General features: G+C 37.7%; 1 protein-coding gene across 4 annotated transcripts in view; it reads right to left on the reverse strand.

Moving 5' to 3' along the window:
• Nucleotides 1-291: 291 nt before the first annotated feature.
• LOC105883913 (cell surface glycoprotein CD200 receptor 1) overlaps nucleotides 292-22,013 on the reverse strand; it is a 35,690-nt gene continuing 13,968 nt past the window's right edge. For 2 of the 4 annotated variants that reach the window (XM_020287519.2, XM_076001397.1), the window contains 6 exons: nucleotides 17,582-17,647; nucleotides 14,374-14,688; nucleotides 14,001-14,252; nucleotides 4,752-4,851; nucleotides 4,181-4,226; nucleotides 292-3,575 (listed from right to left, as the gene is read on the reverse strand). In XM_020287519.2, coding sequence (XP_020143108.2) covers nucleotides 3,450-3,575; nucleotides 4,181-4,226; nucleotides 4,752-4,851; nucleotides 14,001-14,252; nucleotides 14,374-14,688; nucleotides 17,582-17,647 — 905 coding nt within the window. In that variant the 3' untranslated portion in view covers nucleotides 292-3,449. Of the gene's footprint in view, nucleotides 3,576-4,180; nucleotides 4,227-4,751; nucleotides 4,852-13,995; nucleotides 14,253-14,373; nucleotides 14,689-17,581; nucleotides 17,648-22,013 lie in introns of those variants that run through there. The other 2 variants (XM_076001404.1, XM_076001406.1) reach the window with 2 other exon arrangements.

Genomic DNA, 22,013 nt, shown 5'->3' on the forward strand with positions numbered 1-22,013 from the left:
ATGCCCATCATCAAATGAATGAATGGACAAACTGGTTTGTGTATATAATTAAATACTATTTGCAATAAAAGAAATGAAGTGTTGATGTGCAGATGTCTCTCAAAATAATTATAATGAGTGAAAAAAGACAGACCAAAAAAAAAGAGTCCACATTGTATTATCCTGTTTATGGAAAATCTAGAAAATGCAAACTAGTATATAGGTACAGAAAACAGATCAGCGATTGCCTACAGAGGAGGGTATGGGAGAAGAAGAGTTCGGAGACAGGGTTACAAAGAAGCATAAGAAAGCTTTTGGGGGTGATGGACAAGTTTATTATCTTGATTATGCTGACGATGTCATAGGTGTAAAACTATGTCAAAACTTACCAAATGTACATTTTAAATATGTGCAAAATTCAACAAATTGTACACTTTAAATATATCACTTATATCTCAGGAAAGCTGTTTTTAGATGTTCATAAATAGAGCATAACCGCTAATAGATGTATGTTATGATGCATAATTTTCAAATTACTAGAGATGTTGAAAGAGAGAGAGAGAACACTAATCTAACAAAGCAAAGCAAAGGAAAAAATTAAAAGGGAGGGCAGAGAGAAAACATAATGAATGAGACACATAAAATGAGACTGTAAAATATAGCCTAATATACAAGCCATCAGTCCTAACTTCATCTTAGTTCTACCCCCTGGATGATGTAACTGACATACCTGGTCCAATCTCTCTATTTTTTTTTTTTTTGAGACAAAGTCTCGCTTTGTTGCCCAGGCTAGAGTGAGTGCCATGGCGTCAGCCTAGCTCACAACAACCTAGACCCCTGAAGTCAGGCAATCCTTCTGCCTCAGCTTCCCGAGTAGCTGGGACTACAGGCATGTACCACCATGCCCGGCTAATTTTTTTCTATACATATATATTAGTTGGCCAATTAATTTCTTTCTATTTATAGTAGAGACAGGGTCTCACTCTTGTTCAGGGTGATTTTGAATTCCTGACCTCGAGCAATCCTCCTGCCTCGGCCTCTCGGAGTGCTAGGATTACAGGCATGAGCCACCGCGCCTAGCCTCCAATCTCTAGATTTTCTGATTAGGCAGGTCTAGAGTGGATTTGAAGAATATGTATAATTTTTTCCCACATGACTCCAGTATTCAACCATGTTTCACCCCCATAGTTGAAATTTTAATACAATTATTTTCTGCACAATATAATTTAACCTTTATAAACTATCTTGAAATCTTTACTATGGTGTTATTTGACAGGCCTGTTTTGACATTACCAAATTCAGATGTAAGCACAGTTTTGTCTTATTTTGCTTTTCAATGATATTTAGACAGATACTTTTGGACCTAACTATAAGCCACACCCCACCAGAGATAAATAAAGAATTACTAAAGTTCAATGACAAAGTTATGATGTCTATTGTGTATACTGGTAATATTTATATGAAGAAATTTAATGGATTGAGATCCTGGGCCAAGTCAAACTGGTTTATCAAAGTTATTATGTGCTAAGTGTCTTAGATTAGTTTTACATCTAAAATAGTCTAAAAATTCCTTTAAGGATAAACCCTAAGCCAGGCACAGTGACTCACACCTGTAATCCTAGCACTCTGGGAGGCCAAGGCAGGTGGATCACTCAAGGTCAGGAGTTCAAAACTAGCCTGAGCAAGAGGGAGATCCCGTCTCTACTAAAAATAGTAAGAAATTAATTAGCCAACTAAAAATATACAGAAAAACTAGCTGGGTATGGTGTCGCATCCCTGTAGTCCCAACTACTCAGGAGGCTAAGGCAGGAGGATCGCTTGAGTCCAGGAATTTGAGGTTGCTGTGAGTTAGGCTGATGCCATAGCACTCTAGCCTGGGCAACAGAGTGAGATTTTGTCTCAAAAACAAAAAAAAAAAAGAAAGAAAGACAATAAAGATAAACCCTAGAGTAACTTAAATGTATGGAGGGAGGAAAATACATTAATAAGACAAATTAGCTGTCTTAAATATCTCAGATGGCGTGACTGAAGAATGAATGCATTTTGTTTTAATTTTTCTCATGATGAAAAACTTTTAATGTTTGTTCCTGCTATGAAACAAACAGACTTATTTTTTCATAATTTGCCATAATTAAAAATATTTGTATAATATTAAAAAATAATTAATATATACATTCTCAATATTTAGTCCACAAGAAATGGAGAATAGAATCATGTCATCCCATACCATTCTCTTAGCACACAGATCATATTTTACACATCCTCCAAGTCCTCCCCAGTGCATATTTTGCTACTTATATGGTCTATAGACATTGATTATTTGATAAATATACCACAACAGAATGTATGCCATAAAAATACACAGTGCCAATTTATCACATCTGCAAAATTGTGAGGCATTAAATATCAACACCTCTATAGAAACATCATGGGTTCAGAAGAAACCAATGTCCTAACACATCATTCTCTCTCTTACAAATATAACAAAGAATAGAATTCCATTTTTATTAAAGAATACCATTCTTATAATCATATCATATTAGCTAACTGTTTGACTAAAAAGAGAAAGTGGGAACTGGGAAGTAGGAATCTTGCAGATATTAAAATAGGGAATTAAGGAAAAACACATTCAAACACTGTTGGAGTCTATGTAAATTGGTACAATTGGACATATCTATGAATATTAAAAATGCACAAACCCTTTGACCTGACAATTTCACTCAAAACAGTTATCTTACAAATATACTTTAAAAATACAAACAGATAAAGCCAAAAGAAATATTCTATGTGGTATTGTTTATACCATAAACAAAATTTCAAACAAACAAAACTTAAAACAATCTAAATATCCATCACTAGGGTGTTGGTTAATTAAATTACGATGTAACCATACAATGGAATTTTATGTAGCCATTAAAAAGAATGAGGTAGTTCTGTTTGTATTGATATAAAGAGCTCTCCAAGACTGATATAATTAGGTATTTATAAGTATACAACAGTGTTACAGTATGCTCCCATTGGTTTCTTGACAAAGATATGTGTGTGTATATGTAAATAGATATATAAAAGTACATATATACCATAGGCATACAGACAAGTCATATGTACATAAAAATTTTCTGAAGAATATATAACAAATTGTTGATGATTGTTTTTTCTGCAGTTATTTCTTCAGGAAAGTCAGTTTTCGTTATTTACTATACTGTACAACATGAATATTTTATCACAAGCATGTGTTTTCTTTGTCACGATAACATCAGTTCTTCAGAGAACTGCTGGTAGCAGCTAAGAACCTAAAATTCCAATTATTCAAGGATATGAATGTAAATCCATTGAAATGTCTTTGCCTTCTAAGAGCCTTTGCAAAAACTAAATTCAAAATAAGTCTTCGTTTCTAGAACTGTAAGACAATCAAAACATTAATTATAATGTATCTTGACTCATTTTTCTTCGTGCTGGTTTCCAGTCACTTATAAAGTAAGCAGGCCTGTGCAATCAACTTCATTTTGTAATTCCTGAGATGTCTTCACCTTGTTTGTAGTATCATAGAGTGGATTATTCTTCTCCGTGTAGCTAGCATAGGGCTGCATTTCATCCTAAGAAAGAACTCAAACTCAAATTCAATTCAAAAAATTATTTAAGAAACTACTTTCATTTTTCTAACAGGTGCCCAAGAGTGCTTATATTTGTGTCCCTCAGCTTATACGAACCCAAGAGCAAGGCTTTATTCTAATATTTTATCAAAAAACTATTTGTTGATTACTTAAGTCTGAGTAATATGATGGTTGGGTAAAAGTAGAAACGGAGATGAATGTAGTGATATGGAAAGAATTTCAAATGAAAGAGTTGAAGATTTAGTAAGCTGCTGGTGATAAGAGATTAAGGAGCAGGATATGTTTTAGGCTTGGTTAACATGGAAATCATGATGGTATTGAAAAGGAGAAGTCAGGAATTAGAGATGCTTTCATGTGGGAGGAAACACCAATTCAGTTTTTCCCAAAATTACAGTCTCAGGGTGATATATAAACAGTACTTGGTAGATAATAAACAAAATAGTTATACCTACTAGCATGGTATAATCAGACTTGTTGTAGTTTTTCAACCAAAACATTAATATTGATACAAATTACAAATTGTGTCACTAGATTTTGAAGGTATGTGGCTTAAAAGTTTGTAAATATTCCTTTTTATCTTGTCTTACCTCCTCAACAACTGGAGTAGCTTCTGTTTTATTCACTTTACATTTTCTAGAAAAATAAAATAAGTTGGAGTGAATGGAGAAAGTATCATTGTTGAGACTGAAAATAGAAAAAAAAATTGTACTATTGATAATTGTGGCTCATTTTCATAGAAGCGAAAATAAATCAGAAAGGGACTATCAAAAATGAGGGAAGAATACTGCTCGTGGTTAATATGCCTAAATAAGAAGAGTCTGGATTTGGGGAAAGGAAGTAAATTTATCTAATACAAGCTTGATGTAATATGTGACACCTCCTCTTTGGCACATGAAGGGAATATTATTTTCCCAAATAAAATAATGTATCTCCTAAGATCCTGCCCTAAATGGCCTAATTCACCACACTTGCATGCCTGAGCAGTCCAGCCAAATCCGTCTCATCACACAAAGTAGTTCAAGTCTTGCACCTTCAGGATACTTATTTGGATTATGGGAGATTTGATGTTAACATCCTAATTGCCCAGTCAGTTCCTTATTTCTGACTCTTTTCTAGCCCAAGAAAACTGAAGAAGAAAAAATAGTCATCAGTCTATACCTGCAGCCACCAAATTTCAAAAACCAAATGGATCCCACGATGATCAAAATAATAGGAAAGATGATATATGGAATATATGATTTTTCTGAAGTTATGGCACCTATAGACACAAAAGTATACAGTTCAAATGTGGTGCATTCAGACAATGTACTATTATTCAGTGCTAAAAAAGAAATGAACTATGAAGTCATGAAAAGACATGGAAAATCTCAAATGTATATTATGAACTGAAACATGCCAACATGAAAAGGCAACATACTGTATGATGCCAGCTATAAGATATTCCTGAGCAGAGACCTCCCAAGTAGCCTGGAGACCAGCAGCAAGGGTATGTGGTGCGGTTAACTTTCCTCTCCCTTGCATCTCGGACTGTTGGTGGGCTCCCCAGTGGTAGGGGAGACCTGTGGACACCAGCCCAGAGACAGCCACCACCAGCGAGCAGTAAGCCTGTAGCGGATGAGGCACCAGGTTCCCAACTACCTCGGGGCATCTCCGTGTGCAAAGACACGAGCCGTGCAGCAGGTGCCACATTGCTCCATTCTCCCCTCCCCCTTCCCTAGCCTCGGCTGCCAAGAGAGACAATATAGCCACCAGCCAGAGGCATCTCCAGGGAAAGGAACCTTCCCTTTTGGGGCCCTACAGCTGACTGAGGGGAACTCAGATGAGGAGCTCCCTATGCACCAGCCCTCCCAGGAGCTGCTGGCCTGGTGATCCCAGGAGAATAGGGCAGACCCTGAGGTTGAGAGACATCAACCCAGCTTGGACACCCCGTGGGTGAATTAGGACTGGCATTTCCCTCCCTGGTGGGGTCAGGGATTGAACTCTGGGGCTCCGAGGTCAGATCTGCAGACCAGATCCCATACACTCAGGTCTCCCATTGCCTGGGGCACAGAAGGGATATCTGTGAACAGCCTACTGAGGTGTGTGTGCCTTCAGAGGCAGATCAGCATCCATGAGAGCAAACCTCCTCCCAAAGGGGGGGCCATGTGCCCAGCCCAGGCGGCGATCCTGCACAGGGAACTACCTGGCCTGCATCATACCTAGGGGAGACCTGGTAGCGTGAGGTCTGGCCTGCTGGCAGAGGCCTAGGAGAAGCCAGGAGTTGGGGAGGGTGGAAAGGAGTGAGGACTGTTCCAGACTGTGGGTCTCAGACGGCCCCACCACCACACGCAGACTTTCTGACTGGGTGGGGCCATTCCAGCCCTTCCCTGCCAGCTTTTCTGAGAAGCAGAGAACAGAACTTTGACCCCTGCTAACAGCATTTGTGGTGCCTGAGGGCAGGCTTACCCAACCCAGCTCCACCCAGACTCACTACCAGACCACCCCTCACTGAGGTGGAGAACAAGGACATACCTGGAAGTCCCAGGGCCCCACAAACCACCTAAGGAATTAGTGTGCCTCTCTAGAGGAACAAGAGCTGGTTACAGGACCCCAAAACAACAGTGTAGACTGCTCCTCCAAGCAAGCACCACCTACTGACAGGGAGGACATTCTGCACACCTTTTTCACAGCACCTACTGACTCATCATACAGGGTGTGGTCGAATCTCAGCCACAAACACCACCTACTGGCTTAGAGACTAAACAGGGCATGTCAGTATCCAAAAGAAAACCTAAAGGCAAGAAGCAACAACTGATCCAGATGGGAAGAAATCAGCGAAGGAACTCTGGAAATATGAAGAACCAAACAGAAAGCACATCCCCAAATAGGATCACCAGCCCCTTAGAAATAGGCACCAATCAAAATCAGACCACTAAAATGACAGAAGAATTTCAAATGTGGATCATAAAAAAATTCACTGACTTGCAAGAACAACTGGATAACCAATACAAAGAAAATGCAAAAAGACTCCAGGACCTGGAACAAAACTTCACTAAAGATATTGAAACAATGAAGAAAAATCTAACTGAACTCCTAGAAATGAAGAATCGATTCAGGGAAGTACAAAACACCACAGAAAGCCTCAAGAACAGGGTAGATCAAACAGAAGAAAGAATCTCAGAGATTGAAGATAACACCTTCCAATTAAATAAATCAGTCACAGAGATAGACCATAGAAACAAAAAAAAATGAGCAAAGAATACAAGAGATGTGGGATTATGTAAAGAAACCTAATGTGAGGGTCATAGGGTTACCAGAAGGGAAAGAAGAAAACACTCAAGGGTTGGACACGCTATTTGAAGATATAATAGAGGAAAATTTCCCAAGCCGTGCTAAAAATCTCCAGATACAAGTTCAAGAAGCTCAAAAGACCCCTGGGATATTCAATGCAAACAGGAAGACATCACAATATGCAGATCAGACTGACCAAAATATCAACTAAAGAGGCCCTTCTAAGAGCTGTAAGGCTAAAGAAGCAAGTAACATACAAAGGAAAGCCAATCCAAATAACGCCAGACTTCTGTACTGAAACTCTACAAGCAAGGAGAGACTGGGACCCCATTCTAACTCTTCTGAAACAGAATAATACCCAGCCTAGAATCTTATTCCCTGCAAAACTAAGTTTTGTATATGAAGGAGAAATCAAGACATTCTCACATAAGCAAAGACTGAAGGAATTCACCAAGACAAGGACAACCTTTCAAGAAGTACTTAAAACAGTGTTACCCACGGATCAGCACAATAAACACTCACGAATAAACACTCACGAATCTACTCAAAAGCTAAAGATCAAAGCCCAGACACCACAATGGCTCAAGAGAGAAAACAAAGCAACTAAGTTCAACCCAACATAATGAACAAAAATCTGCCCCACCTATCAGTTATCTCAATAAATGTGAATGGCTTGAACTCCCCACTCAAGAGACATAGGCTGGCAGAATGGATAAAAAAATGCAAGCCAAATACCTGCTGCCTTCAGGAAACACATCTAACCTGCAAGGATGCAGTTAGACTAAAGGTAAAGGGGTGGAGAGCAATATTTCAAGCACATGGAAGCCAAAAGAAAGCTGGCGTGGTGGTGCTGATTACAGATAACTTAGTTTTTAAATCAACAAAAGTAATAAAAGACAAATAAGATCACTATATAATGGTGAAGGGCAGAGTTCAATAAGAAGACATAACAGTTCTAAATAAATATGTACCCAACCTAGTTGCACCCAGATTCATAAAGCAAACTCTACTTGATCTAAACAAATAGATAAACAACACCATAGTCGGAGATTTTAACACCCCACAGACAGCACGGGACAGAGCCTCCAAACAGAAAATCAATAAAGAAATAATGGACTTAAACAGAACTCTAGAACAAATGGGCCTGACTGGCATTTACAGGACATTCTACCCCAAAACCACTGAATATACATTCTTTTCATCAGCTCATGGGTCATTCTCTAAAATTGACCATATCCTAGAACACAAAGCATGTCTCAAACAATTTAAAAAAAATAGAAATCATATCATGTATCTTTTCAGACCAAGATGGAATAAATGTAGAAATCAATCCTAACACAAGTTCTCATTTCTACACTAAGTCATGGAAACTAAATGACCTTCTGCTGAATGATCACTTCATAAATGAGGAAATCAAGATGGAAATCAAAAGATTCTTTTAACTACATGACAAAGGAGAGACAAGTTACCAAAACCTGTGGGACACAGCTAAAGGAGCCCTGAGAGGAAAGTTTATTTCCACAAATGGCTATATCCAAAAGTCGAAAAGATCACAAATAGACAACCTAATGAATCATCTCAAAGAGCTGGAAATAAGAAGAACAGACCGACCCCAAACCCAGCAGAAGAAGTAAAATCATTAAGATCAAATCAGAACTAAATGAAATTGGCAACAGGGAAACTATACAGAATATAAATAAAACAAAAAGTTGGTTCTTGGAAAAAATAAACAAAATTGACACACCATTGGCTAGACTAACAAAAAGCAGAAAAGAAAAAATCTCTAATAAGCTCCATCAGGAACAATAAAGGAGAAATTACAACAGATGCCACAGAGATACAAGGTATAATTCATGAATACTACACAAACCTCTATGCACACAAACTGGAAAATGTGGAGGAAATGGACAATTTCTTAGAAACACACAGCCTCCCTAGGCTCAACCAGGAAGAAATAGAATTCCTGAACAGACCAATATCAAGTACTGAAATTGAAACAGCAATAGAAAACCTTCCTAAAAAGAAAAGTCCTGGACCAGATGGTTTCACACTCGAATCTTACCACACCTACAAAGAAGAACTGGTGCCTATCCTGCAAAAATTATTCCACAACATCAAGAAGAATGGAATCTTTTCCAATACATTTTATGAAGCGAACATAAGCCTGATACCAAACCAGGAAAGGATGTAACAAAAAAAGAAAACTACAGACCAATATCCCTTATGAATATAGATGTAAAAATTCTCAACAAAATCCTAGCCAATCGAATCCAGGTGCTTGTCAAGAAAATAATTCATCACAACCAAGTGGGCTTCATCCCAGGAATGCAGGAATGGTTCAACATACACAAATCTATAAACATAATTCACCGTATAAACAGAAGCAAAAACAAAGACCGTATGATCCTCTCAATAGAAGCGGAAAAAGCATTTCACAAAATTCAACACCCTTTTATGATGAGAATGCTCAACAAAATAGGCATAGACGGGGCTTACCTAAAAATGATACAAGCCATATATGAAAAACTCACAGCCAATAACACACTGAATGGGTAAAAATTGAAAGCATTCCCACTTAGAACTGGAACAAGACAAGGATGCCCACTATCTCCACTTCTATTCAACATAGTGCTGGAAGTCCTCCTTACAGCAATCAGACAAGAAAGTGGAATTAAGGGCATCCAAATGGAAGCAGAAGAGATCAAACTCTCACTCTTTGCTGATGACATGATATTATACCTAGAAAACCCCAAGGATTCAACTAAGAGACTCCTTGAACTGATAAATGAATTTGGTAAAGTCTCAGAATACAAAATCAATATACAGAAATCAGAGGCATTCATATATGCCAACAACAGTACAAGTGAGAACCAAATCAAAGACTCAATGCCCTTCAAAATAGCAACAAAGAAAATAAAGCACCTAGGAATATATTGAACTAAAGAGTTAAAAGACCTCTACAGGGAGAATTATGAAACACTAAAGAAGGGATTAGCAGAGGATGTAAACAGGTGGAAGAATATACCATGCTCATGGGTCGGTAGAATCAACATTGTTAAAATGTCTATACTACCCAAAGTGACCTACGGAGTCAATGCAATCCCTATTAAAATACCATCCTCATTTTTCACAGATATAGAAAAAATAGCTTTATGCTTCGTGTGGAACCAGAGAAGACCCCGTATAGCAAAATCAATCCTAGGCAATAAAAACAAAATACGAGGTATCAATCTACCAAATTTCAAACTGTACTACAAGGCTATAGTAATTAAAACAGCTTGGGACTAGCACAAGAACAGGGACACTGACCAGTGGAACAGAACAGAGAACCCAGATATAAAACCATCCTAATCTTTGACAAAGCAGACAAAAACATACACTGGGGAAAAGCATCCTTATTCAATAAATGGTGCAGGGAAAACTGGAGAGCCACATGTGGAAGACTGAAACAGGACCCATACCTTTCACCTCTCACAAAAATCAACTCACGCTGGGTAACTGACTTGAACCTTAGGTGTGAAACTATTAGAATTCTAAAGGAAAATGTTGGAAATACTCTTCTAGACATTGGTCTAGGCAAAGAATTTATGAAGACCCCAAAGGCAATCACAGCAGCAACAAAAAGAAATAAGTGGAACCCGATCAAATTATAAAGCTTCTGCACAGCCAAAGAAACTGTCAAGAGAGCAAACAGACAACCCACAGAATAGGAAAAAATTTTCCCGAGCTACACATCTGATAAAGGGCTGATAACTAGAATCTATTTAGAACTCAGGAAAATCAGCGAGAAGAAATCAAACAACCCTATCAAAAATGGGCAAAGGACATGAACAAAACTTCTCAAAAGAAGACAGAATAATGGCCAACAAAAATATGAAAAAATACTCAACATCTCTAATCATCAGGGAAATGCAAAGCGAAACTACAATGAGATATCACTTAACCCCAGTGAGAATGGTCTTTATAAAAAAGTCCCCCGAAAATAAATGTTGGTGTGGATGCAGAGAGATAGGAACACTCCTTATGTCAGGATTTTGTTGTTTCAAGGATTCAGGAATGGTGAATTCCTGTGGGAGAGATGTGAAATTTAGATCTCCTTGTTACAGCAAGAACAGAGTGTGTCTCACCTCCAACATTCAGAAATAAATGTGTAATTTAAGGAAGGTAGTTGGAAAAATACCCCTAATCCTGAAGTCAGCTTTCTGCCAGGGCATTGAAAAGAAAATGAATCGATGGCAGAAACTTTGTTTATTAGCTGCTGGCAGCAGTATAAATCCCTATTTGACAAACACACGAGTCAACAAAGGCATTGCCAGCTCTGAGAGCAGGGCTTTAAAACTTGCGCCTGGTGTTCTGTGCATGTGGCTCAAGGGCAGGAGAAGGAGGTGAGGTACAGGCTGAGCAAGCTGGCACCTGGTCTTTCCATCTTCCATGCATGGTGAATGTTTTTAAATATTGGCTTGCTCAGTATTTTATTGGAAAAATAAAGTTTGGCTTTACTGTTAAAAACAGCAACACTTTTGGAAACTCAAACTAATGCACTCTCTTCCTGGAGGGGTACTACCGGAGTATGTAGATCCATCATTCAAGTAAGACAGATCCTGCCCTACATTGAAGTTGGGACAAGAAAACCGCCTCAAGTAATAGATTCTAAATATGACACCATATCGTAACACTGGATGGTGGGATTTCATACATAACGAAGGAACAATTATTAGTAACTATCAGTAAATATAGCTAAACTTTTTAAAGAAATAAATATCACTTTAAAAATGGATATTGGGCCGAGTATAGTGGCTCACACCTGTAATCCTAGCACTCTGGGGGGATTGCTAGAGGTCAGAAGTTCCAGACCAGCCTAAGCAAGAGCCAGACCCTGTCTCTACCATAATAGAAAGAAATTAGCCAAACAACTAAAAACAGAAAAATTAGCCAGGCATGGTGGTGCGTGCCTGTAGTTCCAGCTACCCGGGAGGCTGAGGTAAGAGACTCGCTTGAGCCCAGGAGTTTGAAGTTGCTGTGAGCCAGACTGACGCCACGGCACTCTGGCCCAGGCAAGAGAGTGAGACTCTGTCTAAAAAAAAAAAAAAAAAAAAATGGATATTGGAAAATGGTTGTTTCAATACATGGGTTTCCTGTTCTCCCTTCTTGGAACTTACTAAAGTGTTAGTAAAGAAGTTTCTTAAGGGTAGACCTGCAAAGACAAAGATAACAGGGATGAAGATAAGAAAAGATCAAGGATTTCAACCTGTTCTGAACTGAAAAATGAATGAAAATGGCAAATGATTTACAAGGTGGAATAAATAAGTCAAAGTTTCAGTGCAAGAAAACTCCAGAAGACTCTAGAGTAGGAAGAATCAAATATAGACAAAGGGGTGTGTAAGGTAGGGAGCAAGTGAGGGGCTAAAGGTCAGGAGCTTCTTAGAAAGTCTGTCTTGAGAACAGGCAGGTTGCCAAGTGCCTGCCCCACTCTGTGCAGCACACTCTTCCCAACTGGCAGAAGAAAGGGAGCTTGACCTAGAGAAGATGAACTGGAGAGACTCCAGAGCCAAGCACCCAGACATCACGGCTGGTGCGGGTGAAGTGCCAGACTGAAGAGAGGTATTAAAGGAAAATCTGAGTTCTCAACAGTGGGATGCTCACATGCACACATACTCCCCTCTCCCAGCACATTGATAGTCAGGCTTATCTCTCCAAGGCAAGGGACTGGTGAGTTATTTTCTGCAGACCCTGAACAGCCCTAGAGAAAAGGCCTTCAGATACATAACAAATCCCCAATTTAAATAAAACAATCATGTACCTGTTTTTCACTGTACTGAAGCTAACTAGTTCACAAGCCACGACATTAGCCAGTAAAGCTTCCAATCAGCTCCTCAGTGCTCACTTTGACAAGAATCCATTAGCCAAGGATTAACAGAGACTTAAGAACAGTCTCTTTTATGAAAGAAAGAGGTTGTACACACAAATGTCCAGAAGGCAGAAGAAACTCAGATTAAACAGGCACAGAACCATGCAGAGGATCGAGGCACAAAGAACGTCCAGGACAATCGCTGCTCAGCATGTCTAGAGACCAACCAGGACAGAGTAGACCCAGAGCAACCAAAAACTCTAAAAGGGATGACTTCAGGAAAAAAATGGAAGTGACTCATTACACAATAAACCTGACCATGTGGAAAATATTAGTAAGGGCTTCACCAGCTTTCTGAGTAAGCTTGGTGACAATTCACAAAAGGCACATACATTTTTAAGGAAACAATAATATTTACATATTCAAATTAATGTGAACATTGGCTATTTAATTTAATAAATAATTGCTATGTCACTGTATATAAAACAATGAGTTTAAGGAACATGGCATTTGTAAATCCACATCTACCATAAGAAGAAGTGGGTACATAATGTCTAAATATGACACAGTAAGAAATACTAACATGACCATGTTGTTTTAAAAAAGAATTAATTACTAGACAAAATGCTGATTAAGTTGCACAGTAGCTGCCTCTAGGGAGTAGAATGAATAGAGAGTAGTAGGGTGGAAAAGGCAGGGGAGAGCTGATGATTTTCATTGAGCCCAATAAAACAATTTGACTTTAAACTACATATATGTTAAATAAATTAGTATTTAATTTTTTTAAAGATATCAATAAAATGAAAGTAGGATAAGGGTAGAGAATGAAGAATGCAAAAAGTGATCAACTGAATCATAGATGTTATTATAAGTTAAGAAATTCCACAAGAAGGAGCCTGGAGGAGAAAAATCTACCAGACTAAAAATTCATGAAGGCAATGTATGAGTGACTTTATCCTTCTGATAAAACCTGAAGTATTTGTTTCAAATTACACTTTATCTTTCAATTAACCCTAAGTATTCTTTTAAAAGTATGTTTTCATGCCAATTAACTGCCAGTATAAAGGTGAATATTAAAAGGAAAAATAAACCACATTCTAAAATAAGGCTTTTTACAACAAATTGCTGTATTTTCCTTTTAAACATATCTTTGTATTTGTGCAAAAGACAGATAAAGTGGAGGCTAGAGAAAGCATCCTTGAACAAAATTTCTCTGCACATTCTGTTTTCCTTCTAACTGCTAAGAAAGAATGAAAAAACTCAAAGAAAAAACTAGGAGATTTACTAACCAGGAAGCAGCTCTATGAACAGACTCCTGTTGCCAGTCAGATGGGAGACAGAGCAGGTCACAGTAGTCACATCGGGGCCCTCCCAGTGGCATGTACTCTGGACAGTCACCGTGCCATTGCCCCAGCGTTCTTGCTCCGTGACACAAGCACCCCCCTCTGGGGTCCAGGAGATGTGTGCAGCTGGCTTCCCCGCTACTGCCCTGCACACCGCAGCTCTATTCCTGCTGAGAAACAGGCTCGCTTCCGGGGCAACTGCAGAGATGCAAGGGAAACATGCTTCAGTCTTCACATAAGGGATATGGAATTTACAGAGACATTCGTTTCAGTCACAAACCTGGTGGCATGAAATACCATAAGATATGACGTTCCTTACCTAACACTTGGAGGTGATACTCATGATTGAAATTCCCATCAGGTGACACCGTCATACACCTGTAATTCCCATCATGAGTGATGGCCACTGGAGCAATGTGAAGGTCAGGATTCTGACTGGGGCTGGAGGCCCAGGTTATTCTGTCATCAGTACAGTTGGTATCCTTGGTCTCATTTGTGTCGCTCCTGTAGGCTTTTGTGCACAAAGGCTTGTCCCTGAGGATTATTTCCCATCTTGCTAGCACCACTTCTGTCAATGTACGAGGGCAGTGGAGCACAGCGCTGGTGTCTATCACTGCAGACAGTGAAGTGTTAACTGGACACACACACACACAAAAGGAGAACGATAAAAGAAAACCTTGGTAAAGAACTCCATGTGTTAAGTTTGTCCACAGCATATTACATGAAGTTGTACTAGATACTAACTTGGCTGGTGATCACATTCCACAAATTTTACACTTACATAACAAATTAACATTCACAAAATATAAATAGTATATTATACCCAATTCAGAGATTAACAAATTTTCTCCTGTATCATGCATTATTAGCAAAACAATATATATCATAAAGTATTTTGAAATTAATTTAGAAGTTTTAATATCTAGAAACAACAAAATAAGAAAAGACTTTTAAAGAACAAAGACAATGTTCTAAATGTAATCTTTTGGTGGAAGAGACTATTATATTTATCATACAATTCATGCACTTCAGGAAAGAACATGGAATAATAGTGATGTGGTTGTCTCCTTCTAAATGTGAAAAGCACAAAAATATCAGTAACATCAAAACTAAATGTCTTTATGGCTACTTTTTCAGACAAACATAAATGTGGAAAGTATATGGTTCTTTTATGAAAAGTAAATAATACGGCATTCAGGTGGAGCTCCCTGGACATTTTAGAGTTTGTTTTTTATTTAAAAAATCACATAGTCAGTGATCTCCACAGATCTTTAAAAAATCTATAATTTTACCAGGTAAGCCATCACACAAAAATGAAAAATGATGATGTTCAATGATGCGATGCTTAGAAATATATATTTCTAGTGAAAAAGTAATTTAGTACATAATTGAAAAACAAAACAAGACTTGTTTTCCTTTGGACATTTCCCATAAAAAGATTCTGTTACCAATTCATGACATTATCAAACATAGCCTTTGGATGAGTTTCCCTTCCTTCTTCTTTAGTCACACATAGATCTCAGATAGTTTAGCTGGGAACTTTGGTTGCAGAATTTGCATTTGTATGTTCAATTATCAGAAGTAAATATAGAAGCTGACCTCTTTGGGCATCTTTCAAGGTAAAAATTAAGCCCTGCATCCTACAAGCATGTTCTAACATAGAACCTCACATTTCCCATAAGCCTACACAATGTGTCCATGACTGATAGGGGTCTACTGAGAGGGGATTAGCAGACCAAAGTATCTATCGCAACTCATCTGCAGCAGAGGTGAGTGTCAGCGAAGGCATTCCTATGACATGAGCAGACCAGCTATGGCGGGAAAAACTTTACATGAATGAAGCATGTTTTTGCTAAACTCTTCAGTTTGTATCTCTTCTCTCCTGTTTTTCTGTCACCTGACTCCCGTGATACTCAAGCCCTGCATTTCATAGTCAAATAATGATCACATATCTATTTAGGTTGGTGCAAAAGTAATTGCAGTTTCATACCATGAATTTTAAATCATTATAACTGGGCTCAAACACATCTTATTAATCAAAATAGTAACCATCACAACAATACGTTTTTGCCAACGAGAAATAAATTTGTTTATTCCTGTAGCATAAAAATCCCTGGTTCAGGATTTGTCAAACTCTTGGAAAGCATTTTCTGCATCCTGCTGGTTGCGGAAGCGTTTTCCCTGGAAAAAGTTGTCAAAATGCTTGAACAAGTGGTAGTCAGTTGGCAAGAGGTCAGGTGAGTGTGGCAGATGAGGCAAAACTTCGCATCCCAACTTGTTCAACTTTTGAAGTGTTGGTTGTGTAACATGCAGTCGGACACTGTTGTGGAGAAGAATTGGGCCCTTTCTGTTGACCAATGCCAGCTGCAGGCATTGCGGTTTTCGGTGCTTCTCATCTATGTTGCCGAGCATACTTGTCAGATGTCATGGTTTCACCCGGATTCAGAAAGCATAGTGGATCAGACCAACAGCAGACCACCAAACAGTGACCAGGAACTTTTTTTGGTGCAAGTTTGGCTTTGGGAAACACTTTGGAGCCTCTTCTCCATCCAACCACTGAGCTGGCTGTACCTGGTTGTCGTATAAAATCCACTTTTTGTCGCACGTCACAATTCCATTGAGAAATGGTTCGTTGCTGTGTACAAGAAGAGATGACACTTTAAAATGACGATTTTTTTTATTTGCAGTCAGCTCATGAGGCACCTACTTATTGAGCTGCTTTTTTACCTTTCCAATTTGCTCCAAATGCCAAACGACCATAGAATGGTGGACCTTGAGTCCTTTGGCAACTTCTCATGGTGTTGTAAGAGGATCAGCTTTGATGATTGCTCTTAATTGGCCGTTGTCAGCTTCCAATGGCCGGCCACTGCACTCCTCATCTTCAAGGCTCTCCTCTGCTTTGCAAAACTTCTTGAACCACCACTGCACTGTACATTCCTTAGCAGTTCCTGGGCCAAATGCATTGTTGATGATGTGAGTTGTCTCCGCTGTTTTACAAGCCTGACCTCATGTCACCATTTTAAACTCAAATAAGAATATCATTTGAATTTGCTTTTTGTCTAACATCATTTCCATAGTCTAAAATACATATAAAATAAAAAGCAAATAATACGTCATTAGCAAAAAAAAAAACATAAAACAAGAAATGCACATTAAAATGATGTATAACATAACATTTATTTAAGAATGTATTCCAATAGTAAAATGCAAATTTCAACAATCAAAAACTGCAATTACTTTTGCAACAATCTAATAAAGGAAGAAAGAGGTAGGACTTAGACACAGATCTGAGAGGCAGTTAAATCCATGCTCTTTCCACCACTCCAATTTGGCAAAGGTTCAGAGACAAGTGAGAGCATGACTTGTTTGCAAACAATTAGAGAGTTGTTTATCCCACAGCACTCAGATCACCATATTCTTCAGGTAGTCACAAGGCAGGCCCCCAGCCAGGACATCAGCTAATGTTTCTAACAAAGTTCAACTGTTTATCACCTCAGTGCCAGCCACTATATTAGGAAGTATTTTACCTTCTGAGAGAGGCATTGAAGAGTTCTGTTCTATCTGCTTTCCATCCCCATTTGAACTACTTGAAGCTAGAAAATATATAGAGAAAGATAAATTAAACCAATATTATGTACTCAGAATGGAAGCCACTATCTCTATACATAGTCTTAGTCAATAGAATATACAATCAGTTAAAAAATTAGGCAAAACTCATGGAAAATAAAAGTTCCAGGTGATACCATCATTAGAGGAAAAAATCATGTTAACATTTTGAAAATTGCATTTATAAGTTATCAATTGATGACTTCCCATTGATGAGACACCTCAATCTGTCAACTATTTTTTTTACAAGGCAATCCTGTCTCCAACTCTTCCTCCTTCCCCAACCAGGGGAGTGGTCCAGTGTGGGCATCTCACATGAGTTGGTCCAGTTATGCTCCTTTCTACAGATGCCACCCACTAATTAACATTGCTTGGTCCAATGGTGGGCACCTCACCCAGATAGACAAAGCAGAGCCCTTTCTAAAGAATCTTAGAAGCAGAACAGAGAAGAGTTCATCCATCCCTCTTCCTTTCTCATTTTTCCTGCCTTTAAGAGTAAAAAGGGAAATATAAAGTTGAAGGCATTGTCAGAAACATAGCTTACTATAGGTGCCTGGCGCTCATCATCCCCCTCCCCAAGAATGGGCCAAGATGACAAATAAAAGCTAAGATTTGCCCAGGAGGTTAAGAACTCACTCATCCATCCCATCCAGTACACCAATACTATAACCAGCATCTGAAAAAGCCATATAGGGACCCAAGAATCGATCCACCTAGGACCACCAATACAGGTGCCAGTGTACACTGTCTCAGGACACAAGGATAGACATGCTTAGTCCACCACTGCTGCCACTGTAACCCGAAGAAGGACCCATCAGGCATTCCAGCCCTCAGAACAACTTTACCACAGTCTCTACCAATGACAGCACCCCAATGGTAAGTGTATGCAGTCGCTGTGACTGGGTGGTGGGGGTGGTATTCAGGCCCCTGGAGAAGTGCTTGGGTAAGAGGGTAACCTCACTAAGGAAAAAAAAAAAAAGATATTCTAATGGCCAATAGATACATGGAAAGATGTTCCATATTAGTAACCATAAATTAAATGCAGATTTAAAACACAGTGAGCTAATGATTATACAACTATAAGTATGACTAAAATTAAAAAGACTGATAATAAGTACTGGTAAGAATGTGGACAATAAGAATTCTCATACATTACTAGGGGGAATATAAAATACTATAACAACACTGGAAAATTGCTTGCAGTTTTTCTAAAATTCAAATATGTGCCCACCTTATAACCTGGTCATTCCAATGGTATTTGTGTAAGAGAAAGGAAAACATATGTCCACACAATACTTGTGCATGACTGAATGTTCATACTGGCCTTATTTGCAAATATTTATACACAATTGCCAAAAACAGGAAATGACCCCAATGTCAACCAACCATTAAGTGAATAAACTATCCATACAATGGAATACTACTCAAAGACAAAAAGAAAAACACAATATTGATGAATCTCAGAATCATTCCATTAAGAGAAACAAGACAAGCACAAAAGAATGCATACTAAATACTACGCAAAATACTGCTACTAATATAAAACACTAAGTAATCTCTAAACACTAAGTAATCTCTGATGACAAAAAGCAGATCAGTGGTTGCCTGCAGGTGGGGGTGAAGGCAGGGATGGACTACAAAGATACATGAAGAATATTTTGGAAATGGTGACAATATTTTGTATCTCATTTATCATAATGATTCACAGGTGTATACAACTGTCAAAACTCATCAAATTGCATATTTTAAATGGATACAGTTCATTGTACATAAATTATCCCTCAATAAAGTTGAAAGGGAGTAATTAAAATTATAGAAGAAATGTTAAGTTTTAATACACATAACATTAGAACATGCATCCATGCAAATAAATACAAAACAAAATACAAACAAAAACTCTTGACATTGAAAATATGTTTAAAAAAAAAAAACATTTCCATCTAAGTCAAAATCATAAGTAGAAGAATGTTTTGTGATTTTACTACTAGCGAAACTTCTTACTCACTTCAAGCACCAGAAGTTTCCTTTCCCAAATCATAATAGTCACACGCCTGAGCAAGCATCTATCCACCCACGCAGCAGACATTGCAGAGGCATGACTGTGCAACCCATGCTCCATAGAGGCTTCCTCCAGACAGGACAGAAAAGATTCTCAGAAACAACATATGATTTTCTTGTGATGATAACCAATTTTTGTCTATTGTAAAATGCTATGCTTTGAGTGCTCTACTTTCTAAAAAAAATGTAGAGATAGACATTTCTGAAATTTTATCCCCCCCAATAAAAACTAATTCAGTAACTTTTCTTAACCAAAAGAAAGCACGGATTATGCCATACTTAAATATTTAACATTGTTCTGTATATTCGTTTATCATTTATAATGTATAGAGATGAAAAACAAAAAAGTTAAGATTTTCTACCCTTTTATACATTTGCAGATCTTTTGGAGGAATATAAACAAAGCAGTGAGGAATCTGATAAACGAACTTCAAACTAAAACCCTTAACTTGGGGCAAAACTGTACACTGAAAAAGTGTGGCTATGATTTAATAAGTATATAGCTACAAAAAAGAATTGTGTACAATAGTTTTATTTTGACATTTCTATTGAAATTTCTTTACAGGACTTGGGGCACCTACACCAGTGCTGAATTAACTAGATTTTATCTTTATTGCTTATTATGATCTTTACAACTTAATATCTTTACTGTTATTTAAAATTGAATGAATTTACTATAGTACTTCTAAAAAATAGAACACACAATAAGTATACATTGAAATCTATGAAAATATACTGACATTTTACATGAGGAAAACCAAATAAAACTATTTCATTCTTCATTTGGTGTTTCAAGCTTTCAAACTTCAAAATTCCGTTTTCTTCCAGATTTTAATAACTCTCCAAAGTTATTACAACAAATATAGAGCTGAACCATTATGGATTATGCATGGAGTAAGCATTAAGCCATTTCTAACAACTAGAAAATATGAGGGATATGAGTTTTACTTCTTCCCTTGTTTTTTCTTTCCTGAATCGTTTTAGACAATGAATTTATATGCTCTCATTTTCCCCTCTGCAAAACACGGACTATAGTTCTTACTTACTCAACAAATAAGGAAAAACTCATGAAAGGTATACAAAGCGCATTACAAACTGGAGTATTAAGCAGTACTAACTGTTATAATTAAGCAATACATTTCTCCTAAAGATTCAAGGTTTCACTTAAAATGAATGCAACATTGTGACTGAGATCTTAATCATGCAAAGATCTAGAAATTCAAATTATAATACATTGTCAGAGTAACCTTTATTTAGCTACACTAAGCGCGTGACTTTTTTCTGATCGGTGGTCTGGTAAAGTCAGTACAGTATGGAAACTTTTACTATGAATCTCTGGCTCAAGAAAGCTTAAAATATTAACCTTAACATTTTAGTTAGTGAATGTTTGTACTATGTTTTATAAACTTCATATTGTAGATGTAGGTTCGACAGAAAAGTATTATTTCCCAATAGATTTTAGAGTTATGAATGGACCCAAGTAACAAGCTGCGGAATTAAATCGCCTCTTTTTTCAGAAGTTCTGAAAATGTAATGAATTGTCATCTAAATGGTTTAATTATATTTCTACCACCAACACAGCGGTTTTCACAGTATCATCTGGGGACTAGGGGAAATCCATAATAGCCTGGCAGAAAGTTCATGAACTTTATAACTTTTGGAGGACAGAGCCTAAGTTACAATTTTATTTCTGATATATAATTAAAAAGTAGTATCATCCTTCAGGTATAATGAAAAGCATCACCAATTTTTCCCCAAATGCTGTTATTTCTAAATGGCAAACATGAATCAGAGGCTCAAGACTAATGCATTAATTTTAAGATAAATTTTACAAGTAAAGGAAATTCTTTCTTTTCTGAGAAATGTTTTGCATTCTAAGATAATTATCAGTTACTGATAATTATCATTCAAATGGCACCTGAGTGATCACCTATCAGGTATACTAAAGCTTTTGGACAGATGGAGGGAGGCTGGAAGCTGTATTAATATTCATTTACTCAATTACAATAGGTAGACAATAAATGTTTATTCATTAAGGAGCTTTCAATCTAATGGGGCCAATAGACAACTAATCAAATGATTAGACAAGCATGTGACATTGCAATAGCAATAAAGGAAAAATATGGAAAGTGTATCCTGAGCTACTTATCTCAGTATTGAGATCTGTTGTAGGCAGCCTCTCAGATGGCTCCCAATGTTCATGCCTTTGTAAAACCCACTCCTCTCTTTTTTTGAGACAGAGTCTCACTTTGTTCCCCAGGCTAGAGTGAGTGCCGTGGCGTCAGCCTAGCTCAC

Source organism: Microcebus murinus, chromosome 1 (assembly GCF_040939455.1).
Source record: "Microcebus murinus isolate Inina chromosome 1, M.murinus_Inina_mat1.0, whole genome shotgun sequence".
Taxonomy (NCBI): Eukaryota; Metazoa; Chordata; class Mammalia; order Primates; family Cheirogaleidae; genus Microcebus; species Microcebus murinus.